At 47.0% G+C, this 23,633-nt stretch overlaps 3 protein-coding genes across 3 annotated transcripts in view; 1 reads left to right on the forward strand and 2 right to left on the reverse strand.

Annotated features, from left to right (window-relative positions):
- Nucleotides 1–1,043: 1,043 nt before the first annotated feature.
- Nucleotides 1,044–4,874, reverse strand: LOC311316215 (uncharacterized protein). Its single transcript, XM_084447030.1, has 4 exons — nt 4,698–4,874; nt 4,524–4,572; nt 4,334–4,440; nt 1,044–3,857 (listed from the first exon to the last, which is right to left on the reverse strand). The coding sequence occupies exons 1-4, from the start codon at nt 4,758–4,760 to the stop codon at nt 3,633–3,635; spliced, it is 444 nt and encodes a 147-aa protein (XP_084303156.1). The 5' UTR covers nt 4,761–4,874; the 3' UTR covers nt 1,044–3,632.
- A 1,313-nt stretch (nt 4,875–6,187) lies between these two features.
- On the reverse strand, nt 6,188–18,535 carry rpgrb (retinitis pigmentosa GTPase regulator b; the record flags this gene model as incomplete). The annotated part of the gene is made up of 15 exons (XM_084446494.1): nt 18,427–18,535; nt 16,959–17,084; nt 15,134–15,226; nt 14,803–14,865; nt 14,475–14,633; nt 14,130–14,279; nt 13,308–13,466; nt 12,584–12,739; nt 11,939–12,063; nt 10,030–10,209; nt 9,508–9,679; nt 8,763–8,872; nt 8,423–8,482; nt 7,636–7,831; nt 6,188–7,167 (listed from the first exon to the last, which is right to left on the reverse strand). The coding sequence occupies exons 1-15, from the start codon at nt 18,488–18,490 to the stop codon at nt 6,188–6,190; spliced, it is 2,793 nt and encodes a 930-aa protein (XP_084302620.1). The 5' UTR covers nt 18,491–18,535.
- Nucleotides 18,536–21,282: 2,747 nt separating this feature from the next.
- LOC311316216 (mitochondrial pyruvate carrier 2-like) overlaps nt 21,283–23,633 on the forward strand; it is a 2,806-nt gene continuing 455 nt past the window's right edge. Inside the window, exons 1-4 of the mRNA XM_084447031.1 lie at nt 21,283–21,485; nt 22,289–22,329; nt 22,531–22,615; nt 22,932–23,043. Coding sequence (XP_084303157.1) covers nt 21,386–21,485; nt 22,289–22,329; nt 22,531–22,615; nt 22,932–23,043 — 338 coding nt within the window. The 5' untranslated portion in view covers nt 21,283–21,385. The remainder of the gene's footprint in view (nt 21,486–22,288; nt 22,330–22,530; nt 22,616–22,931; nt 23,044–23,633) is intronic.

Genomic DNA, 23,633 nt, shown 5'->3' on the forward strand with positions numbered 1-23,633 from the left:
GATTGGTAGAGAGGGGTCTTGATTGTCTGATAGTGAGGCAGCTCACGCCAGTGATCCGGAGCGACGAACCGCTGAATAAAGCTTTCTAATCAGCTAGTTCCCCCCCTGTGGCACATTCAGTCACACTGGCACCAGACATGCTCACAGCTGCACCGAATGGACTTCATTTAAGCATTTCTCAACTGTTCTGGGTCATTTAAGCACTACCTCAATTGTTCTGGGTCAGTCATTGGAAAGATGTTATTGTAAATAGGTAGCAGAGACCATGTTGTTGTGGTTGACACACCCTCACACCCTGTACATCACCATGACTGGACAGGGACACTTTCTGAGGCACTGTTACTGGGTAACGGTGACCAAAGAACATACTTATCTTTGGACACATGCTGGCAGACATTGTCAGGCCAAACCAATAGGATGTTGAATAACTGTATAAACCCCACCCCTTTTTTCCCTTGGCTCTGCTTTCTGTCTCCCCACCTCTGCCTTGCGGCATTCTCTATGAGCCTGTTCTGCTACAGTAAGTGCTTATTGTGCTTTGTTATATGATTCACATAAATATCACATTAGAGACTACAGGGATAACACATAATGGCCTACTATGTTGGCAACTTTTCTGTAACTATTTGTGCACTCTCCTGTTAGTCATGTCTCTCTTATGAAGCATTCTCTTATGATGTTTACTGTTCTATATGTTATATATGTTCTTAGCTAATAGACAAACATTTTCCAGGAGCTTGCTCAATCGTCTCGTTGAGAGAGGTCAGGGAATAATTTGCTTCAGTTTAGGAATATAGAATATTACAGTATAATAATATAGTTCAATTCAACAACATGGAGGCTCACTCCCAACAATCAACTACCAACCCAGCTGTAAAATGATGAGTCTAGACTTATATGAAATGGTTTTATTAGTATCACAATAAAATCCAAAAGATGTCATTATTGTCAAACAAACACAATCAACAGTGATTTTAAAATACATATCAAAATATCTCCCTGAAAAACACAGAAAAAAGGTTATCTACATTTAAAGTGCCACTGTGCTATATACTGTAGATATCGGCCGCTGCATTGTATAATGTTATGTATTTACATCACAACAGTTCAAAGTGTATCTACATTAAAATCCATTTTTAAAAATTGTCCTGCATTGTAACAGTAAAACACAAAATTGTGCAAATACAAGAATTTTGGGCTTCTAGTAAAAAATCTGAAACAGAACCTGGGTACCAATGTCACTTGGCTCGTAGCGAGACTGGCAAAGGGGGACCACCCGCCCGTCCTCAACGCCCTACGCTGCTGGTGAGTTTCTATCTGTCTGTTTTGTAAGGGGGTATATAAGGGAGTGGATCTTCTTAGAGAAGATCTTATATTATTATTATTATTATTATTATTAAACAGTCAAAACATGTTCCCCCGTTTTTTTTAGCTCAATGACTTTTGTAAGCAAGTCCTCAAAATTTTCACTCAGGCACAGATGGGCAGAAAAGAGATCTTTTCCCCTCTTTAAACCTGCATAAACACTCATTAACTATGAAATAACAATGTGCCATTCCACACAGATAAAAGGCATCAAACACACAGGAAAAGCACACACACACAAGCATCACACATGGTTAATTATGATTTGCACTGTGCACTGCAAACTGAATACATACATTCTCGTGCCCTGCTCCTTCAAGCCCAGAAGTCCTTCTTGAGGAGCCGTCCTCGTCAGGAGGAAACGGTCCCACCTTTGGTGACAACGTATAACAGCGGTTCAGTGTCTGCAAATACGAGACTGAGACAGATTGGAGTGTGATGTGTGCTCCCAAAGCATCCGGCCATTCTGACTTGTACTACAAAGGAACAGATGAAGGTCGATGGAAGATGAGCAGGAAACGAGCGCGTCTGGCAACAGTGGGACGGTTTCTCTGGAAACCAGAGAGAAAACACAACTCCAGCTGAGAAGCGTGGGCCAAGAGGAGACTGGACACACTGGGGGTTCCCTGGGTGTTTCCGCTGGGGGTTCCCTGGGCGTTCCTGCTGGGCGTTCCCGCTGGGCGTTCCCGCTGAGGGTTCCCCCTGGGGGTCGTGAGGTAAGCAACATCAGCGGTCATGAGTTCTATAGTAGGGGCCACCAAAAGTGTAAACCCAAGACGAAGCCCCTGTAGCTAGGAAGCACCTGCCAGCTCAAGCTGCACTGGAGAAGTGGGATTGCCTGAAGGACATTCAGCTGCCCGAAACGGACGCCCTGATTGGACTGCTCATTGGAACCTTGGAAGGTCATTAACAGTCAGAATGAGGGTCCTTATGCTGTTAAAACCCATTGCACTTTTATGATATTTTCATTGACATTTTCAATGGCCACATTAATGTTATCATTTATGTGGCTAACCATCTAACATTGCTAACCTAGCTAACATGTTATCATACTATACTGGAAGGAGTTTCTGTATGAGTGTCTGTATTTCGGGCACCGTATGAATCAGGATTAGAATCATATGAGTTGAAATTCAGCAGGTGTTTTGCTCCGGACCCAAGGAGGCGCAGTGCTGAGGGTGAAGCTGTTGGAACGGGCACTGCACTAGTTGTATCAACTGAAGTATTTGTGTGAAATGTAATCATGATTTAAGGTCTCCACGAGATGTGAGGGAGCCAAGTTCAGCCTCGTGTAATTATTGAAGAGGCTGTGAAGTTTAACCTACACAACACAACACAACACAACAACGAAACGGGCAGAACGTAGTCCAGTGTGAGAATATTTCACACTGAAAAATGACAATCAATGCCCATTGCAATACCTGTGCTGCTGTTTTCAAGTATAACAACAACAACCGTTTTGTTAATGTACCAACCAAAAAGCACACCATGCTGCCAAGGCCAAGCGGATTGCATCCTACCATCACCTCAGCGTTGGCACAGCAGGTCTGTGATGACAGAGGAGGGGAGGATGTTACCCAGAGGAAATGCAACATGGTAGAAAAGAGGACGTGATGCCTATAAGAACCATTGATGGAAACGGATTTCGAGAGCTCATAAACTTCCTGGAGACAGGGTATCGCATCCCTTCTAGATGTACCATAACTACCTGCACTGAAGCAGGCTACAACGGGAGGAAACCCAAACTGAAAACACTATCATAAGCTATATTTACCTTTTTTGTTATCAGTTGATTGCCGATTGGTAAAGGTGCTTTGTGTAGAATGCAGTGGCATCTAGTGGAAGAGACTTGGCAGAAATAGCTTAATTAGTGTATAATCCCATGAAAATAAGAACTGTTGTGTTTTCGTTACCTTAAAATGAACCCTTTATGTCTACATGGCGAGTGGGTCCTTCCACAGAGGCTGCCATGTTTCATCATGCAATTGTATTCAGTTGGTTGCACTATGCAACCTCACCACTAGATGCCGCCAAATATCACACACTGCACCTTTAATTTCAACAACTTTTGATTAAGGAAATCCCTTTAAATGTGCATCCCTACTTGAAAGTAAAACATTCTGAGCTCATCCACAAGACTATATTCATAGTTTCTCCACATACTGTTGACATTCCGTTGACCAGCTGACGGTGTCCGACCTCATGGTGCGCAACGCAGCTTGCGAGAGTCAGGGGAACCTTCAGGAACAGTTCCTCCCTGAGTTTGGTCACAGCAGGGCGCAGGTGGCAGAGTGGGCCCCCTTGGTACCAGGGCCTTGGGCTTTGGGCTGGCCGCTACTTGTGCTTGTGTCCAAGTCTCTGTTCTCTGGAGGTCCTGAGGGGCCCTGGGCGGACGGCCCTTCAGCCCTCCGGCCCTCGGCTGAGGCCTCCGTCTTCTCCTCCGTCTTCTCCTCCCCCTGCTTGGACTTGGACAGCCGCTTGAACAGAGAGAGCTGAGAGGAGGACAGGAGAGGGAAGACTCAGTTTCCCAAACTTTGCTGCTCCAGAGTAACCTTTTCTTCACTTGATTACACACCCCTGGGGCCATTTCTACAATTTACAATGCAGCTATTTGGATAATTGATTAATTTGTCCATTATTACTAGTTACTAGCAACAGATTAGTTGTAATAACGCATTTTTGGTTGACAAACATCAAAATGTAAACACTTTACATTAAGTGTACATCCATTACTATGTAAATAACACCTGTAGAGACAATAGTGTTATTGGAACTACTACAGTATGCAATTACATGGTATTACTGTTGAGCTGTATGCAGCAGGTTATAGTAGTATATCTCCAAACCTAATGAAACTAGTCTACAATGGAATTTGCTGTTGACTTTTCTTTAATTTTTTAAATCAATGTTGATTTCATTGATTTGTTGTTGTAGTCCTAAAAGAGATGTGTGAAATAAGGTCTTGTACTTTTCTGCTGGGTGCTGGCTGGCTCTGTGGTTTGTCTTTGGAGGCTCCGTTCAGTGCCTCAGTCCCCTTCACCCTCTCACAGCTGGGATCAGCCGAGTCTTCAGGAGCTGCACACAAGGACATCGTTTGACAAGCCACCAATACCATGGATATTGTTTGGGGCATCCCAGAGATGAAATGTTTCAACTACCTCTCTGTAAACCAAATGGAAGAGCTTCCTCTTTAACCTCTTCTGGTTCCTAGACAGAGGAGATTTGAGTGAGTGCAGGAATGGCAGAACATGAACACGCTTCTACTTGTTAGAATAATGCATGTCAGTGGTTGAGTGGTAGTTAATTGCGTTGCGTTTTACATGGTTTTATACCTCTAGAGCTTCCTCTGTTGAACAGCCTAGGGCCTGCAATGACTGGACGTGTGTCTCCACCATCTCTGTGCTTTTCTCCCCCTCTTCCTCCTCCTCTTCCTCCTCCTCCTCATCTTCCTCCTCATCCTCATCTGCGGCATCTCTCACTTCCTCAGATCTGACGTCCTGTCAGAAGAGATGGGGTGAGATGAGGAAAGAGATGGGGAGAGATGAGGAAAGAGATGGGGAGAGATGAGGAAAGAGATGCGGAGAGGAGGAAAGAGATGGGGAGAGATGAGGAAAGAGATGGGGTGAGATGAAGAAAGAGATGGGGAGAGATGAGGAAAGAGATGGGGAGAGATGAGGAAAGAGATGGGGAGAGGATGAAAGAGATGAGGAGAGATGAGGAAAGAGATGGGGAGAGATGAGGAAAGAGATGGGGAGAGATGAGGAAAGAGATGGGGAGAGATGAGGAAAAAGATGGGGAGAGGATGAAAGAGATGAGGAGAGATGAGGAAAGAGATGGGGAGAGGATGAAAGAGATGGGGTGAGATGAGGAAAGAGATGGGGAGAGATGAGGAAAGAGATGGGGAGAGATGAGGAAAGAGATGGGGAGAGATGAGGAAAGAGATGGGGAGAGACGAGGAAAGAGATGGGGAGAGATGAGGAAAGAGATGGGGTGCAGGGGAAAGAGATGTGAATGCTCCAAAAATGTCAAACAAAGTGACAAATATTGAAGGTAGTAATCAGGTAGTTCAGTCTGAGGGGAGTGAAGACTGTTAAGGACCGCTGGAGACGACTAAATGGTCAACAAAAACACACACACAGACAGAGACACAGACAGAGAGAGAGAGAGACAGACAGAGAGACAGACAGACAGAGACACTCATGCACACACACAGCACGGGAAGAATAAGCACAACACTTCAGGAGAACTAAACATCAGCGGAGTGTAGATATCACTAAACTAAACACTAGCAGAGCGTAGATATCACTAAACTAAACACCAGCGGAGCGTAGATATCACTAAGGGATGAAGTCATTTCAGTAGAAAATGGGGATCTCACCTGCGACTGGAAGTAAAGAACGCAAATATATCTGCTGCAAGCACTTTTGTCTTCCACAACTAGTTAACATAACTGTGTCTTTGTGACAAGACTGGTCTGATAAGAACATTATACCATGGACATCTCTGGAGAAACCATAAAAGAATGCACTAAAATATTTATTATAAAAATAAAAATAAACTGACATTGACACATATTCTGAGAGACACACACTCTGACAGACACACACACACATGTTCCAACTCATGTTTGACTCAGCAGATAAAAGAAACCGAATCAAGAATAAAAAACTAGATAAGATAGATTTTTGGATAAAAAAGATAGAAAACAAAGAAGATTTTGACTTAAAGATGTCCATTCATGGTTTGGATATAAAAAGATTGTTATTCGTCAAATTTAACAATCAAATATACAATATTAATGATGATGATCCGGGTTAGGATATCATTTTAGGTTGAGGTACTGTGGTAAGACATTGTTCCAGAAATGTTGGGAGTCCTGGTATTCATGAGCTGTCTGGCCCTTTAAAGCAGGCTTCTGTTTCTGGCCCTGACCAGCGGGGTTCTGTTTCTGGCCCTGACCAGCGGGGTTCTGTTTCTGGCCCTGACCAGCAGGGTTCTGTTTCTGGCCCTGACCAGCGGGGTTCTGTTTCTGGCCCTGACCAGTGGGGTTCTGTTTCTGGCCCTGACCAGCGGGGTTCTGTTTCTGGCCCTGACCAGCGGGGTTCTGTTTCTGGCCCTGACCAGCAGGGTTCTGTTTCTGGCCCTGACCAGTGGGGTTCTGTTTCTGGCCCTGACCAGTGGGGTTCTGTTTCTGGCCCTGACCAGCGGGGTTCTGTTTCTGGTCCTGACCAGCGGGGTTCTGTTTCTGGCCCTGACCAGCGGGGTTCTGTTTCTGGCCCTGACCAGTGGGGTTCTGTTTCTGGCCCTGACCAGCGGGGTTCCGTTTCTGGCCCTGACCAGCGGGGTTCTGTTTCTGGCCCTGACCAGCGGGGTTCTGACCAGCGGGGTTCTGATTCTGGCCCTGACCAGCGGGGTTCTGACCAGCGGGGTTCTGACCAGCGGGGTTCTGACCAGCGGGGTTCTGTCTGGGTTTAGACCTGGAAGCATCATTCTGACTTCTGCTCGACTCTCTTCCATTTTCTTCACCTTTCTTTCTGACTTCAACTGCTTTTTTCTTTTTCTTGTTATCAACCTCCTCCTCCTCTTGTCCACTTTCCACTCCCTTCTCTTCCTCTTTCTCACTTTCCATATCCAGCTCCTCCTCCTCCTCTCCATGCTCTTTTTCACTCTCCTTCCCCTCCTCATCTTCCTCCCCCTCCCTGGTATCACCAGAGTCTTCCTCTCCCTTGCCGATGTCATCCTCCCTGTCTAGCTCTTCCTCGTTTTCTTCCTTCTCTGCACTGCTCTCCTCCTCCTCATCCTCTGTTCCACCCAGCTCATTCTCATCTTCCTCCTCTGCAGCAGACTCCTTCCTATCCTCCTCTTCCTCACTCTCTGCTACCTCCTTTCCCTCCTCCTCTTCATCCTGCTCCTCCTCCTGCTCCTCCTCAGACTCCTCTTTCTTGCTCTCCATCTGACTTTCTGATGCCTCTTTACTTTCCTCCTCCCTCTCCTCCACCGCCGTGCTCTCCTCTTCCTCCTCTCCTCTCCTCTCTTCTTCCTCCTCTCCTTCGCTTCCTTCTCTTTCAGAAATCCCTCCTTCCTCCTCTGTGACCTCATCAGCACCGACACGGACCTCCTCGCTTCCATCTCCCCCCCTGCTGTGTGCACTCATCCTGGCCCCTCCCTCGCTGTGTGCACTCGTCCTGGCCCCTCCCTCGCTGTGTGCACTCGTCCTGGCCCCTCCCTCGCTGTGTGCACTCATCCTGGCCCCTCCCTCGCTGTGTGCACTCGTCCTGGCCCCTCCCTCGCTGTCCGTCTCATCCCAGCTCTCCTCCCCCCCTCCTCTCCTCCCCCCCTGCCTCTTGACAGGTCCGGAAGCTTCCGGCTCGCTCCGGGAAGAGTGAGAGCGGTCCGTCACCCTCGGCCCCAGCACCCTCAGAGGCCGCGGGCTGAACCGGGTCCACTCGCCCAGCGGAGCCTGGACCTGCCGAGGGCCGAGCGCCACCCGTTCTGGGGACGGAACAGGACCGGGAGCGCGCTCCTCTCCTGGGAGGTCCGGTTCTTTACTCTGGGGTCTTTCACTGTCCCTCCCTCTCTCCCCCTCTCTCTCCCTCTCTCTCTCCCTCGCTCTCTCCCCCTCTCTCTCCCTCCCTCTCTCCCCCTCTCTCACCCTCCCTCTCTCCCCCTCTCTCTCCCTCCCTCTCTCCCCCTCTCTCTCCCTCCCTCTCTCCCTCCCTCTCTCCCCCTCTCTCTCCCTCCCTCTCTCCCTCTCTCCAGCCTCACCAGGCCTTCTCTTACCCTTCCTCTATCCCGGCGGCAGGAAGCAGAGGATGAAACAGAGGGACAGTGTTAAAGGAAGAGGCCATTAAGAGAGACAAACCAGGAGAAGAAGTGATGACATAACAAAGCTGTGAACAAACAGAACAAAAGAATGAGCAGCTTCATGATGTGAATGAAAGATGATGAAAGATGATGCTCTAATTCTTTTGTGATTCTTGTTCATCTAAACTGGATTTTTTTCCTGGTCAATTCTCAACGGTTCAGTATCTGTCGTAAACGCAAACCTGCATCTCACCTTCTGAACAGGGGACAACGTCAGCGTCTGGTCACTGGGGTCCCTTTTCATGACATGAGTCTGGAACACAAACACAGAAAAGGTTGAGACGAGGTACAGTAACCGTGGAGACAACAGTAACAACAACAGCTTGGAACAAAGATGGATGCTGGCTAGCTGTGTTTGCCAAACCAGTAGATCACAACGCAGTACGCGGGATTTTGCATATACAAAAGAGGAAGTGAACATGTCCTCAGATAACATTTGGGGAATTAGTATGTATCTCGTAGATCACGACTTCACGAGCAGAATGGACACAGCGTTAGTGTTTTGCGTGTGGACAGCCACTGGACGAACTCACCATGTTCAGAAAGTCCGTGGTATCCCCCAGGTCTTTGACGCTGTCGTTGTCTGCTAGGTCCTCCACAGCGCAGTTCCCATCGTCGCCAATCTTCTCAACCCTGCTCCCTTCTGACGTCACAAAAACACAGAGCGTTTAAATCCCCTCGAAGGCAACATGTGGAAGAGCCAATGGGCGCAGCAGACCACGCTGATTCAAATCCTGTTATTACTGACATGTATCAACATGTATGTGAGGGATAATGTCTGGCCAGACGGTTATTATCGAACAATAAGAGCCCGACTGTGTTTGGAATGGTTTGAACGCAATGAAGGGCTGGCCATATGTTATCCTGCTTATTACGCGGATACACCAACCACATTAATACTAATAAAACTACACTTTTTATTTCGCCAGCAATATAGTTCTGTGTGCTTGTCTGGGCCATGGTCATTTTCAGAAACTGGCTTGATGAGAATGGGTTCACATACAGCAGCCAAAACCGTTATGAACTGTTTAGAATGTTCAGCAACTTTCAACCGTCGGCCATAAACATACACACTATAACGTGTTGCCCTTAGCAGCAGTAAATATCGCTCAGTCGCCCTTGACGACGGTCAATTATCGAGAAATAATTGACAGGTACAGTAGAATGTGCGCTTGTCCAATCAGAATGGAGTATTTCAGAGAGCCGTGTAGTAGTGTGTGATGGAGTTCTGGTGACTGCGGCAGAGGGAGGAGACATGGTGAGGTGTTCTGCTGGTACCCTTCTGGTCCGACCCCGCGCTCCGGAGCTGAGGAAGGCTGTTGAGGGTCTTTCTGTGGGCCAGCCTGGGGGGCAGCGTCTGGCTGGACACGGACGAGGGGGGGTTGAGGCGACCGGACGTCAGGGGGGGCAGGGTGCGGAACATCGGGCCAAACTGCTCAGAGGAGCATTCCTGAAGGACGGGACACACAGGAGTTAACCCTCAGCTCACAGTGCATTCTGGGTGAACAACATGGTGTCTGTTCAGTTCAGTTCAAACGCTGCAGCATCTGATAGATTTTGTTTGACATGAATCCAGTCCAGTCCTCTTAGGCAGAGAATCAAGGAGGTTATATTATTATTATTATTATTATTATTATATTAGCGGAGTGATAACGAGGCCTCAACCATTCACTCCCAGTCAGGAGCTGTGATGGTCGCTGAGGCCACTTCCTGCCCTGGTTGGCTGATACTCAGTTTAAAGGTGTCCCTCTCAAACCTCGCCTGTCCATTCATAACCAGACCCGCCACGCCCGTACCCACCCTCTCTCGTCTCCTGACCCTGGCAGAGAGGCTCCTGGTCAGGGAGGTGTCCCCCAGCAGGTCAGGGGAGGACTTGGCCAGGCGGTCCTCCATCACATCGTCCTCCTCCAGGGTCCCCTCCTCACAGCCCGGGTCCCTGGACCGGGCCAGCACCAGCATGTGACAGCCCCCGCACGTCACCTACCACACCAGGACACACACACGTCACCTACCACACCAGGACACACACACCGTCACACACCACACCAGGACACACACACGTCACCTAACACACCAGGACACACAGCCCCCGCACGTCACCTACCACACCAGGGCACACGCACGTCACCTACCACACCAGGACACACACACCGTCACACACCACACCAGGACACACACACGTCACCTACCACACCAGGACACACACACCGTCACACACCACACCAGGGCACACACACGTCACCTACCACACCAGGGCACACACACGTCACCTACCACACCAGGACACACACACCGTCACACACCACACCAGGGCACACACACGTCACCTGACACACCAGGGCACACACACGTCACCTACCACACCAGGACACACACACCGTCACACACCACACCAGGGCACACACACGTCACCTGACACACCAGGGCACACACACGTCACCTACCACACCAGGACACACACACGTCACCTACCACACCAGGACACACACACGTCACCTACCACACCAGGACACACACACGTCACCCACCACACCAGGACACACACACGTCACCTACCACACCAGGGCACACACACGTCACACACCACACCAGGGCACACACACGTCACCTACCACACCAGGACACATGCACGTGACCTACCACACCAGGACACACACACCGTCACACACCACACCAGGGCACACACACGTCACACACCACACCAGGACACACACACGTCACCTACCACACCAGGGCACACACACGTCACCTACCACACCAGGACACACAGCCCCCCCACGTCACCTACCACACCAGGACACACACACCGTCACACACCACACCAGGACACACACACCGTCACACACCACACCAGGACACACACACCGTCACACACCACACCAGGGCACACACACGTCACCTACCACACCAGGACACACAGCCCCCCCACGTCACCTACCACACCAGGACACACACACCGTCACACACCACACCAGGACACACACACCGTCACACACCACACCAGGGCACACACACGTCACCTAACACACCAGGACACACAGCCCCCGCACGTCACCTACCACACCAGGGCACACACACCGTCACACACCACACCAGGACACACACACCGTCACACACCACACCAGGGCACACACACGTCACCTAACACACCAGGACACACAGCCCCCGCACGTCACCTACCACACCAGGGCACACACACGTCACCTACCACACCAGGGCACACACACCATCACACACCAGGGCACACACACCGTCACACACCAGGGCACACACACCAGGGCACACACACCGTCACACACCAGGGCACACACACCGTCACACACCAGGGCACCAGTGTGTGTGTGTGTGTGTGTGTGTGTGTGTGTGTGTGTGTGTGTGTGTGTGTGTGTGTGCGTGTCTGTGTGTGTGTCTCTGTGTGTCTGTCTATGTGTGTGTGTCTCTGTGTGTGTGTGTGTGTGTGTGTGTGTCTCTGTGTGTGTGTCTCTGTGTGTGTGTGTGTGTGTGTGTCTGTGTGTGTGTGTGTGTGTGTGTGTATGTGTCTCTGTATGTGTTTCTGTGTGTGTGTGTGTGTGTGTGTGTGTGTCTGTGTGTGTGTGTGTGTCTCTATGTGTGTGTCTCTCTGTGTCTGTGTCTGTGTGTGTGTGTGTGGGGGGGGGGGGGGGTGGAGAGCAGAGCGGATGGGAGGAGCTGACCGGTCCTGAACTCGTACTTCCTGGACGCTGTGTCTCAGCAGACGAGCGCTGAGGCAGGGCTGGAACTGGTTGGTGAAGTTCTCGTCCCCGAGGCCCAGCTTCCCGTGCCGCCCGTCCCCAAACGTGTAGAGGAGGCTGCTGGCTGGAACCACACAACAATCACCTTGAGACAGCAATGTTAGCGAGACAACGCAGGTTCAATGTTACAGTGCCCCCTACAGGCCCCCCGTGGTATGACATGCATTTGAGGCGGGGTGCAGAAGAGATGCAGCTCCACATGACAGCAAACATGATTCCTCTGGAGGTGAATGGCCTTAAACCCTTGGCCTGTGTGTGTCCCTCGTGTGTGTGTTCCCCCTTGTGTGTGTGTGTGTGTGTGTGTGTTCACCTGTGTGTGTGTTCCCCCGTGTGTGTGTTCACCTGTGTGTGTGTTCCTCCGTGTGTGTGTGTGTGTGTTCCCCCTTGTGTGTGTTCCCACTTGTGTGTGTTCCCCCGTGTGTGTGTTCCCCCGTGTGTGTGTTCCTCTGTGTGTGTGTGTGTGTTCCTCCTTGTGTGTGTTCCCCCTTGTGTGTGTTCCCCCTTGTGTGTGTTCCCCCGTGTGTGTGTTCCCCTGTGTGTGTGTGTGTTCCCCCGTGTGTGTGTTCCCCCGTGTGTGTGTTCACCTGTGATGACGGCAGAGTGGTTCTCCCCACACACAATGTGTTTGACCCGTCCCTTCCTGAAGTGCCCCATGGCTCGGGGCAGCCGCGCCTCGAAGACGAAGGTCCCCAGGCCCAGCTGACCAAACTGTCCCTGGCCGAACACGAACACATCCTCCTCTACAGGGACACACCCAGGGCAACGCTTGGGTCTCCAATGCAATGAAAATACTGATGCAATGAGATATCATATTTATAACATGAACTGTGACAGTTTTTAGGGAGGCTGGTAGTTTTCCAATGCATTAAGCGCATTCAGGCCGGATTAGTTTCCCCAGGGGCTAGGGAGTTCTAGAGAGTTCTAGGGGCTAGGGAGTTCTAGAGGCTAGGGAGTCTAGGGGCTAGGGAGTTCTAGAGGCTAGGGAGTTCTAGGGAGTTCTAGAGGCTAGGGAGTTCTAGGGAGTTCTAGAGGCTAGGGAGTCTAGGGGCTAGGGAGTTCTAGAGGCTAGGGAGTTCTAGGGAGTTCTAGAGGCTAGGGAGTCTAGGGGCTAGGGAGTTCTAGGGAGTTCTAGAGGCTAGGGAGTTCTAGGGAGTTCTAGAGGCTAGGGAGTTCTAGAGGCTAGGGAGTTCTAGGGACTTCTAGGGGTTAGTTCCCAGGGGGGAAAGTACAGTGGGCATTCTGGTCTGAAAGCACTTATTGACTCCCAAATCCCTCCTGAAGACAAATATTTAGAAATGTGCTAGATACCCGTCAGTGCCAAGGTGTGCCCGCCTCCACACGCCACCTGTGTGACCGGCTCCAGGATGCTCCTCACGCGCTGGGGCACGCGGTGGCTGGCCAGCTGGTCAGGGGTCAGGCCCAGCTTCCCGCTGTCGCTCTCACCAAACGTGTACAGAGCACCGTCGACTGAGACGAGAGGAAGACCTGTTTCTACCTCAGTCACTCTGTCAGGGGGTTAGCTAACCCTAACCCTAACCCTGCCTCTACCTGGACCCAGGCACACTCACACACACACAGACATACACCAGTCCTGGGCTCAGATCCCCCTCACCCTAACCCGGGTCCGTTTCCCATTCCTACCCCCTCCCTACCCCAACCCCTGCCTCTATCTGGGCCCAGGCACATTCACGCACACACAGACATACACCAGTGTTTGCCATGTCTCTCCTATGATGTTTTTAGCCTCTCTTACTCTGAAAATGTAATTTAATGTAATTTATTGCTTTATAAATGTTCTTAGCCGGTAGACAAACATACTCCAGGAGCTTGCTCGATCGCCTCGCTGAGAGGGGTCAGGGAAGAATTTTTTACAGCTCACTTGACTGGCCCCCGGGTGATTACTGTTTTTTTGCTTCCCTCTGGAATATGTAGGGGTGGGTCATATACCCACCTCCCTTGTTCTCTGTAAAGCGCATTCTGTTGCCTCTGGGTATGAAATGCGCTATACAAATAAAGCTTTGATTGATTGATTGATTGATTGATTGATTGATTGAGGGGACTTATTGACCCAGTAACATCGTCTTTATCAATAGAACTAATCAGTAGAATAATGACTTGGTGAAAACTCACCTGTGACAAAGGCGGAATGGTAGTACCCACAGGCCACCCAGGACACGGGCCGGCCCACTGTCACTTCCTGAGGGGTGGTAGCATTGCCCTCCTTACCCAGGCCGATCTGGCCCTCTGTGTTGTCTCCCCACATGAACAGCTTTCCGTCCTCTGAAACAGGAACGGTCATCGCTTATTGAAAAAATTAAATAAACATTTGGGCCTTCACCAGGGTTTCACTTTAGAATTGACTTTACAATAGGTGCTTAAGGGGGTGCTTACATGTACTATGTACTTTAGGTTTTGGCCATGGGCCTATTGGAACACAACTAATAACCCTAATCACTTGTGCAAACAGGATCTTACCCATGAGAGCAGCCGAGGTATTTGAGCCAGCAGCAAGCATTCTGATTGGTCCCTGAGTGCTAAAGAAGTTGACAAGTTGAAAGGCAGTCCTCTCTTCATAGTCTCCCAAGCCTAACTGACCTTCACTGTTTCCACCAGAGGTGAACACATTCCCCCGAGCTGTGGAAACACACACACACACACACACACACACACACACACACACACACACACACACACACACACACACACACAGTCATTTTAAGTCCTTGAGAAATTCATGCAGCATAAAATCATCCATAACGTCAATAAGGGTGAAAAGTTGAGGATCATATTTTCCAGGACGTACATGTATAAACAACGGTGTGGTTTCTCCCACAGGCCACCAGACGCAGCTTCTCAGCCTTCAAAGCTTTAAGAGAAACAAAGACGTGAAATGTCTGATGAACACTGTTGCACATGGATGCTGTGTATCAAAACTGCATGAAAACTATTTACAACTGAGGTTCACTGCATGAAATAGAATCCTATCGTTCAATCAACCTGTGATATCCAATCAACATGACCGTTGACAATCAACAACAACTCAAGCTTGTTTTTTATGGACATAAATGTTTAGATTCTGTCAAATAAAGAGAGTGATACTTCTGAACCAGAGATATGCTAATTTCCAGACAAACCTTTCACACAGGTTGGCTTGTTCACAGAGATCTTTGATCCTAAGCCCAGCTGACCCCAGTTATTACTGCCAAACATGAACAGCTTTCCATTCTCTGTGGGGACAAAGGAACATTATTGAAAGGAATTGTTCTTATAGGTTCCAATGGAGAATCATTCACATGAAAACTGAAATGACTGAAATTATTTTTTTGTTCTTCTTGACTGCACAATACACATTACTATTTAAATTCAAGATGGGAGAGGTATTATTTTGTATTTAACAATTGATAATGTATGTATGTGTCGTATTAAACATTACGCACAAAACTCTGATTAAAATGTATTTTGTGAAAATATTTTGTGTACTGTCCACAAAACAACAACAAAAAATGCTTTGTTGGGGATTTCAATACTGTGTTAGACACTGCTGTGGAAAGATCTAGAAATGGCTGATTTAATTATCCTCCCTGTGGTATAAGGGGCTTGTTAGTTTGGATTTTTTTTGTAATAATTGTACTTTCATTCTGAGCATTGGACAACATCAGCATGGGAACAGGTGGGATTGCATTTCATACAGAGCTAAGGCAATTATTTTGTCAAACTAGAAAAATAAACCAAATAGAAATATTTATGGATGAGGAAAATAAAGACAGTAAGGTTTGCAGAGACAAGTGGGAAGGGATTTGAGAGGCTGTAAAAAGATAAAATAAATAAAAACAGCAAGATTCTACTAATCCCCTGACAGTGGTGAGATGAAATAAATACAATAAGATTCTACTAATCCCCTGACAGTGGTGAGATGTTAGGTTTTGGGATGCAACACATGAAGGTTCAACACTGTTTGCATACAGGACACTGAAGGGTCAGAAGGAGCGTCTGGCTGCATTCCTGACCTGTGATCAGGGCTGTGTGCTCATCCCTGACCTCTGACCTGTGATCAACGCTGTGTGCTCATCCCTGACCTCTGACCTGTGATCAACGCTGTGTGCTCATCCCTGACCTCTGACCTGTGATCAGCGCTGTGTGCTCATTACTGACCTCTGACCTGTGATCAACGCTGTGTGCTCATCCCTGACCTCTGACCTGTGATCAACGCTGTGTGCTCATCCCTGACCTCTGACCTGTGATCAGCGCTGTGTGCTCATTCCTGACCTCTGACCTGTGATCAACGCTGTGTGCTCATCCCTGACCTCTGACCTGTGATCAACGCTGTGTGCTCATCCCTGACCTCTGACCTGTGATCAACGCTGTGTGCTCATCCCTGACCTCTGACCTGTGATCAATGCTGTGTGCTCATCCCTGACCTGTGATCAACGCTGTGTGCTCATCCCTGACCTCTGACCTGTGATCAATGCTGTGTGCTCATCCCTGACCTGTGATCAGCGCTGTGTGCTCATCCCTGACCTGTGATCAACGCTGTGTGCTCATCCCTGACCTGTGATCAACGCTGTGTGCTCATCCCTGACCTCTGACCTGTGATCAACGCTGTGTGCTCATCCCTGACCTGACCTGTGATCAACGCTGTGTGCTCATCCCTGACCTGACCTGTGATCAGCGCTGTGTGCTCATTCCTGACCTCTGACCTGTGATCAACGCTGTGTGCTCATCCCTGACCTCTGACCTGTGATCAGCGCTGTGTGCTCATCCCTGACCTGTGATCAACGCTGTGTGCTCATCCCTGACCTCTGACCTGTGATCAGCGCTGTGTGCTCATCCCTGACCTGTGATCAACGCTGTGTGCTCATCCCTGACCTGTGATCAACGCTGTGTGCTCATCCCTGACCTGTGATCAACGCTGTGTGCTCATCCCTGACCTGTGATCAACGCTATGTGCTCATCCCTGACCTGTGATCAACGCTGTGTGCTCATCCCCACAAGCTATCTTCAGGGGAGTGTCATTTTTCAGCCAAAATTTACTCGGAATGTTGTCTGCAAATTTGCTTTTTCCAAAGGTGAAAACTGCTCCCGAATCTGTAAGAGAGAGAGATTAAAAAAAACAAAAAACAAAACATTACAGCTAACATTTGCTGGCTTGTCTAGGATGGGTTTGCTTCCATAGAAACAGATTAATATTTAACTTTTCAAACCTTATCATGGTTTTCAAATATACATTTGAGAAATGGGCTCAAAAGCCTTAAGGTTGCTTAAATCCTATGACTGAGTTTGTGACCACAGAATGTCTGTAGAACCAGTCTGACTATAGGTTGCTGTTTTTCCACTGAGATCAAACACTTGTACAGACTGTGTTCAACCCTTTTGACACATATGTTCCCTATGGAAAAACACATTCTCAAATAGAAACAGGGCCTGATAGGTCCTGCCTCTCACTGAAGGGCAGAAAACAAGCTCACCACTTTCATTATGGTGCTTGATTATGGAGACTTTTTTACAAATGCTACTACCACTGGCCTAAAACCTCTCCATGCGGAATACGAATAAGAAGAAGAAGAAGAAAGGAAGAAGAAGAAAACGTTATTTGTATAGCAGCTTTCATACAAATAAATGCAGCTCAAAGTGCTTTACAACAGAGAATATGCATGCATGGAGTGCTTCACACTGTGCTTCAGTCTTTCAGTGTCTTTTTGTGTATAGGCAGAACCTATCAGGACCTATTTCTATTTGAGAATGTGTTTTTCCATAGGGAACATATGTGTCAAAAGTTTTGAACACAGTCTGTACAAGTGTTTGATATCAGTGGAAAAACAGCAGCCTATAGCCAGCTGCATTAGTAATGACTGCACTGCCACTGTAACAGTCAGCCAATCACCAGGCGCGTTCAAAACAACAGCTCATAAATATTCATAACTATGGCCCAAAGTCTCCAAGGAAAAGCTAGAAAAATAATAGAAAGAGTAAGTATAAGCACTGGCACAATTCGGATTTCAGAAGAAAAAAAAAAGAAAAGGAAGGGGAAGCTAATTTTTATGATGTCCAACCCCTAGCTAGCGAGGCTATATATTACTGATAGCTAGCTCCATTACCTGCATGTCTCAATTCAACATTCAGGTGTAACTTGGACTAGTGATAACCAGAGCTAATGTTTGCTGTAAGTGCGAAAATGTAACACTACACTATGAAGTTTTGCTGGCTGGTTGATCGATTACTGCAAGCTAACGTTAGCAAGGTAACTAGCTAATGCCAATGTTAGTAACCAGCCAACCAGACAGCAGCTTGTTGTCAACATAAGCTCACGTTGACTTGTTAGTAGTTTGCTAGCACTAGCAAAACCACGCTAGCAAACTAGCTACTTCATATTCAGACACCATTATTGCTATAATATTTGTAATGGTGTCGGGATGCAGCACTTTCTTACCAGGTATATCGTCCTCTGCCTCCCCTGTCATACTTGTAATAGTAGTAGTTAATCGGATTAGCATGGGTTTTCTCTAGCTAGCTGTAGCTAGGACCAGCTAGCCTCGCTGTGTTTACAGTACACTCGAGTGGGCTGGGTTGTGTTCCTAGGGGACCAAACCCGGAAGAAACAACTTCTCACTGGCAACTTGGATTTTCAAAATAAAACTCCCACAAAAAGTCTCGCAACTAACGTTCCACGATATTTTCACGTTACATTACATTACAGTCATTTAGCAGACGCTTTTATCCAAAGCGACTAACAATAATTGCATTTAACGTAGGAAGAGCCAATGTACTACTACTTGCCAGAACTCACAAGTGCATCTTCTCTCTAAAACAAGTGACTAAGAGCATAATCTAGTGCTGAAGGCAAAGTGCAAGAATAGCAATCTAAAGTACAGTGCAATATAATATAATACAATAAAATACAATAAGTGCTTAGGCGGGAGGATTGTTGTAGTACTTCTTGAAGAGATGAGTTTTGAGCCTGCTTCACGTCAAACTCAAGTCTCAACAGTAAAGAAGTGTTTCAATAGCTGTAGCTATTACTTGACTGTCTCCTCTGGTGCATTTAATTCTTGAATAATATATTATTATAATATAATTTGATCAGGAGCTGCTGCCTCCGCGACCCGACCCTGGATAAGCGGATGAAGATGATGATGATGATGATGATGATAATTTGATCATGTATTTGCGAATAATTTGAATATAATTTGCATATAGATTTTTAGCTAATGAATATTCGAATTGCATTTTTGGGGAAATTTGACATTACCATGTAACCAGGGACTCATCAACCAATAACACCGCAGTAATAACAGCATATAATACCTCAGTAATAACAGAATATTACACAGTGTGTGTGTGTGTGTGTGTGTGTGTGTGTGTGTGTGTGTGTGTGTGTGTGTGTGTGTGTGTGTGTGTGTGTGTGTGTGTGTGTGGAAAAACAGCAGCCTATAGCCAGCTGCATTAGTAATGACTGCACTGCCACTATAACAGTCAGCCAATCACCAGGCGCGTTCTAAACAACAGCTCATAAATATTCATAACTATGGCCCAAAGTCTCCAAGGAAAAGCTATAAAAATAATAGAAAGAGTAAGTATAAGCACTGACACAATTCGGATTGCGGACTAGATTAGGACACTTCCGAGACGCATTGAAACACAGTTTCAGATGTCAAAGCTTTATTCTATTCAGCTTCACAGGTTTTCCCCATCTAGTCCTCATTAGACCAGGTCCAGATCATCTAGACCTCATTAGACCAGGTCCAGATCATCTAGACCTCATTAGACCAGGTCCAGATCATCTAGACCTCATTAGACCAGGTCCAGATCATCTAGATCTCATTAGACCAGGTCCAGATCATCTAGACCTCATTAGACCAGGTCCAGATCATCTAGACCTCATTGGCTAGGTCCAGATCATCTAGACCTCATTAGACCAGGTCCAGATCATCTAGACCTCATTAGACCAGGTCCAGATCATCTAGACCTCATTAGACCAGGTCTAGATCATCTAGACCTCATTAGACCATGTCCAGATCATCTAGACCTCATTAGACCAGGTCCAGATCATCTAGACCTCATTAGACCAGGTCCAGATCATCTAGACCTCATTAGACCAGGTCCAGATCATCTAGACCTCATTAGACCAGGTCCAGATCGTCTAGACCTCATTAGACCAGGTCCAGATCATCTAGACCTCATTAGACCAGGTCCAGATCATCTAGACCTCATTAGACCAGGCCCAGATCATCTAGACCTCATTAGACCAGGTCCAGATCATCTAGACCTCATTAGACCAGGTCCAGATCATCTAGACCTCATTAGACCAGGTCCAGATCATCTAGACCTCATTAGACCAGGTCCAGATCGTCTAGACCTCATTAGACCAGGTCCAGATCATCTAGACCTCATTAGACCAGGTCCAGATCAAAAACCACAACACTTACTGTACACCTGTCAAATCTGGACTAGATTGACCAAAAGCCAGCCTCATGAACCTCTCTGACTCTGCTGCACTACTTGCACATGACTTTTGATTGTGTATTCTACATAGGATCACACATACATAACACATCGCACATATACTGTATATAAACACATTGCACATACTACTTCTTGTGCTTTTATATATATATTGCACTGTCCTGTCCTGTTCCTGAACCCTGTCTATTGTTCTCTATCCATGTACTGTAGAGTCTAAGCACCATTTGTGCCTTGTTAGTTGTGTGGATTGCTGTGTGTACCTTGTTAGTTGTGTGGATTGTTGTGTGTAACAACATGTGAGTTTCCCCTCCAGCACTCGTTTGTTTGCACCTCCATCTCATTGAGGGCGAGCAGCACGTGATGTCATGTAGGTAAAAGAATCGTTCGCACGCAAACTGTTTTGATACATTGTAACAAAATTCTGGTCAGAGCACACTGGCCTTGGCTTGTATTTTAATTTCAACAGTGATCTTGGGCTTGGAAAGGCTGACGACCACTAAAAGGTTGAAGATTGATGACCCATGGGGTCAGGAGGTGGCCGTCTGCTTCATAACAGGGATTTGATTTCTAATAGCAGGTGATTGTTGCTGCATGAAATGCAATGAGAAGACATCATTTGGGGATTTTGGATTCCAATTATATAAACATTAGCACTGGGAATTAATGACCTGCGTCATTTGGGACATTGTGTGAGAGATAGCATGTGTGTTAAGGTTGGTTTGCATTGGCTCATTCATCTTCAGAATTGCGAAAGTGGGGTCAGTAAATTTTCTCGACCAATTGTAGAGAGCGTTGGGTGGAGTTCATTGTTATGAACCCTCATACAATCTAGTCCACCACCACAGTCCAGCCGTCGCCTAATATGAACTATTCTCCAGAGTGAATGACAGGCTTCATCATCTAGTATCATTTTGTCAGTTTTAGACATGGCTTTGGTTGGTGTCAGAGCTTCCTACCACAGGATTCTGAACAGAATTGAGTTAATATTACCTCCTAAACTAAGACCCTTCTACAACCACCCTGCAGGTAAGGACACCACCTTTATTAGCTTGACCAAGTGGGATCAACTAGAAATTATTCTCTTTCTCTCTCCCTCTCTCTCTCTCTCTCTCACTCTCTCTCTCTCTCTCTCTCTCTCTCTCACTCTCTCTCTCGCTCTCTCTCTCTCTCTCTCTCTCGCTCTCTCCTTGCCTTTTGGTGATACAGTACAATAGTAACATTGTCAGTATTTAAAGGAGCATTAAAGTTCTACAGTATACTGTGCTGTATGTGGGATATGCATTTTAATGTACAATTCATATATTTTACGTGGCCATCATTGTAAATAAATACAAATTAATTGTAATAGCCTTGATAGAAACAGCTTTTAAAAAAGGTATGAGTGAACACAGTGTATTCATAAAAAGTTAATTTTCCCTGGAGTGTTGGACTTTGTATTGGGGCTAGAGAAGTAACCCTTGGTCGGTAGGTAGACTAGTGAGCAATATGTAACCCAGGTCCATAAAACATGTTTTGGTTTTAGTGTGGTGTGTTGGTATTTCATGAATGAGGACACATAGGCTGCTTGAATTCTGATTGGCTGGCAGTGCAATGGGTTGAGTCCTCTTAACAACGCTTGTTTTGAGCTAGAGGGCGATAACGTACCCTAAGGTCACACAGTCATAAAACATGTTCTCAATAACTGGTGCCTGTTTGTTGACAACCATTGTTGTCTTCACTTTCAGGGTTCCGAGAGAGTTCTCTGGAGAATATTATGGGATATTGTTGATCATTCTGAGCCATAACAATGCGTCCAACTAAACCATGATTTTTTATTTCAATTACTGAAGGTCCAAAGACAATTTTCTTCTGGGCACCTTGGTTTAAATGGGTAAGTGCTTAATAAGCTGGGCATCGGAGCTGTAAAAGCATGCTTGTTTGTGGTGATCTCTTTCTCTCTTTCTCTGTTCTATCCCTCCTTTTTTGTCCGTCTCCACCTGTTCACCCCCTCTCTTCTTTATCCCCCACTCCTCATTCCCTCCGCCTCCTCTCTCCTTATTTCCTTCCCTCTGCCTCCTGTCTCCTCATCCAGGGCCTCGTCGGGGCCGGCCTCGCTGATATGACCAGACCAGCAGAAAAACTCAGTACTTCTCAATCTGCAGTGCTCATGACCACAGGTACTATTTGGCAGAAGCACATTTGAGAAAAGCTATAATTGGTGTTTTTACATGATTGCCTCTTGATGGACGTTCTAGCCCAGATACACTGTTCTGTATCTTTTGGATTCTGAAGCCGTTAAGTATCGAAGTAATCATTTAGCTATTGTACATGCAAGCTAGCTAACACTTTCACGCATGTAAGTGACATCACCACCAAGCTCAGCACGTTTTCACTGCTTTTACTACAGTATACCTACTTCCTGTCACACCTGTCCTATTAACTACAGTATATCTACTTCCTGTCACACCTGTCTTGTCTCACCACCATTTCCAGGTCTTATCTGGTCCCGATACTCCCTCGTCATCATTCCAAGGACTTGGAATTTGTTTGCAGTCAACTTCTTTCTTGGTATCGCTGGTGCTACACAGCTATTTAGGATCTGGAGGTGAGGTTTTATATGTCTGTCTGTGTGGCACCTTTTGATCTAAACCCAGTGGGCTGTAGCCTACAGCGTAGTGCATGAAACAAATGTTTCAGTGTATGAAACAAAAGCACTTCACTGTCCATTGATTCAAACATGGTTTCCCTTGAGGAATTCATTAGAAATGTTTTGATTTTGATATAACTAGCTAAACTCTTCATCCATCCACTCTGGCCAGCTCTGTGAGTGAGGTAGCAGGTGCAACTGGTGGCTTGTTAGCTGTTAGTAAATTTCTTATTCAAAATTAATTCCCCCCAGAAGAAAACAAACATGTAGGCCTAGTGGATAATGACCCCAAAAGTGGTAATTTGTCCTGATATTAAAGAGTAAATATTGGATACCAATCTTTCCAAGGCAACAGCACACAGCTGATGAGAAGTCACAGATGAACATATTGATACAAAAAAAAACTTTGACCACTCAGCAGTCAGGGTGTAGCTGATGTAGTTACACTTTAAAATGAACATAAATCCGTCAATGGTCAGTCAGTCAGTCAGTCAGTCAGTCAGTCAGTCAGTCAGTCAATCAGTCAGTCAGTCAGTCAGTCAGTCAGT

The sequence above is a fragment of the Borostomias antarcticus genome (genome assembly GCF_949987555.1).
Source record: "Borostomias antarcticus genome assembly, chromosome: 12".
Taxonomy (NCBI): Eukaryota; Metazoa; Chordata; class Actinopteri; order Stomiiformes; family Stomiidae; genus Borostomias; species Borostomias antarcticus.

Bases quoted from the DNA above. Each gene is read 5' to 3' on its own strand.
- LOC311316215 (XM_084447030.1), bottom strand. From the start codon at position 4,760: ATGGTGGAGACACACGTCCAGTCATTGCAGGCCCTAGGCTGTTCAACA. The intron at 4,573-4,697 runs GTATAAAACCAT...TCCTCTGTCTAG, and splicing joins CAACAGAGGAAGCTCTAGAG to GAACCAGAAGAGGTTAAAGA. The intron at 4,441-4,523 runs GTAGTTGAAACA...CCTTGTGTGCAG, and splicing joins TCCATTTGGTTTACAGAGAG to CTCCTGAAGACTCGGCTGAT.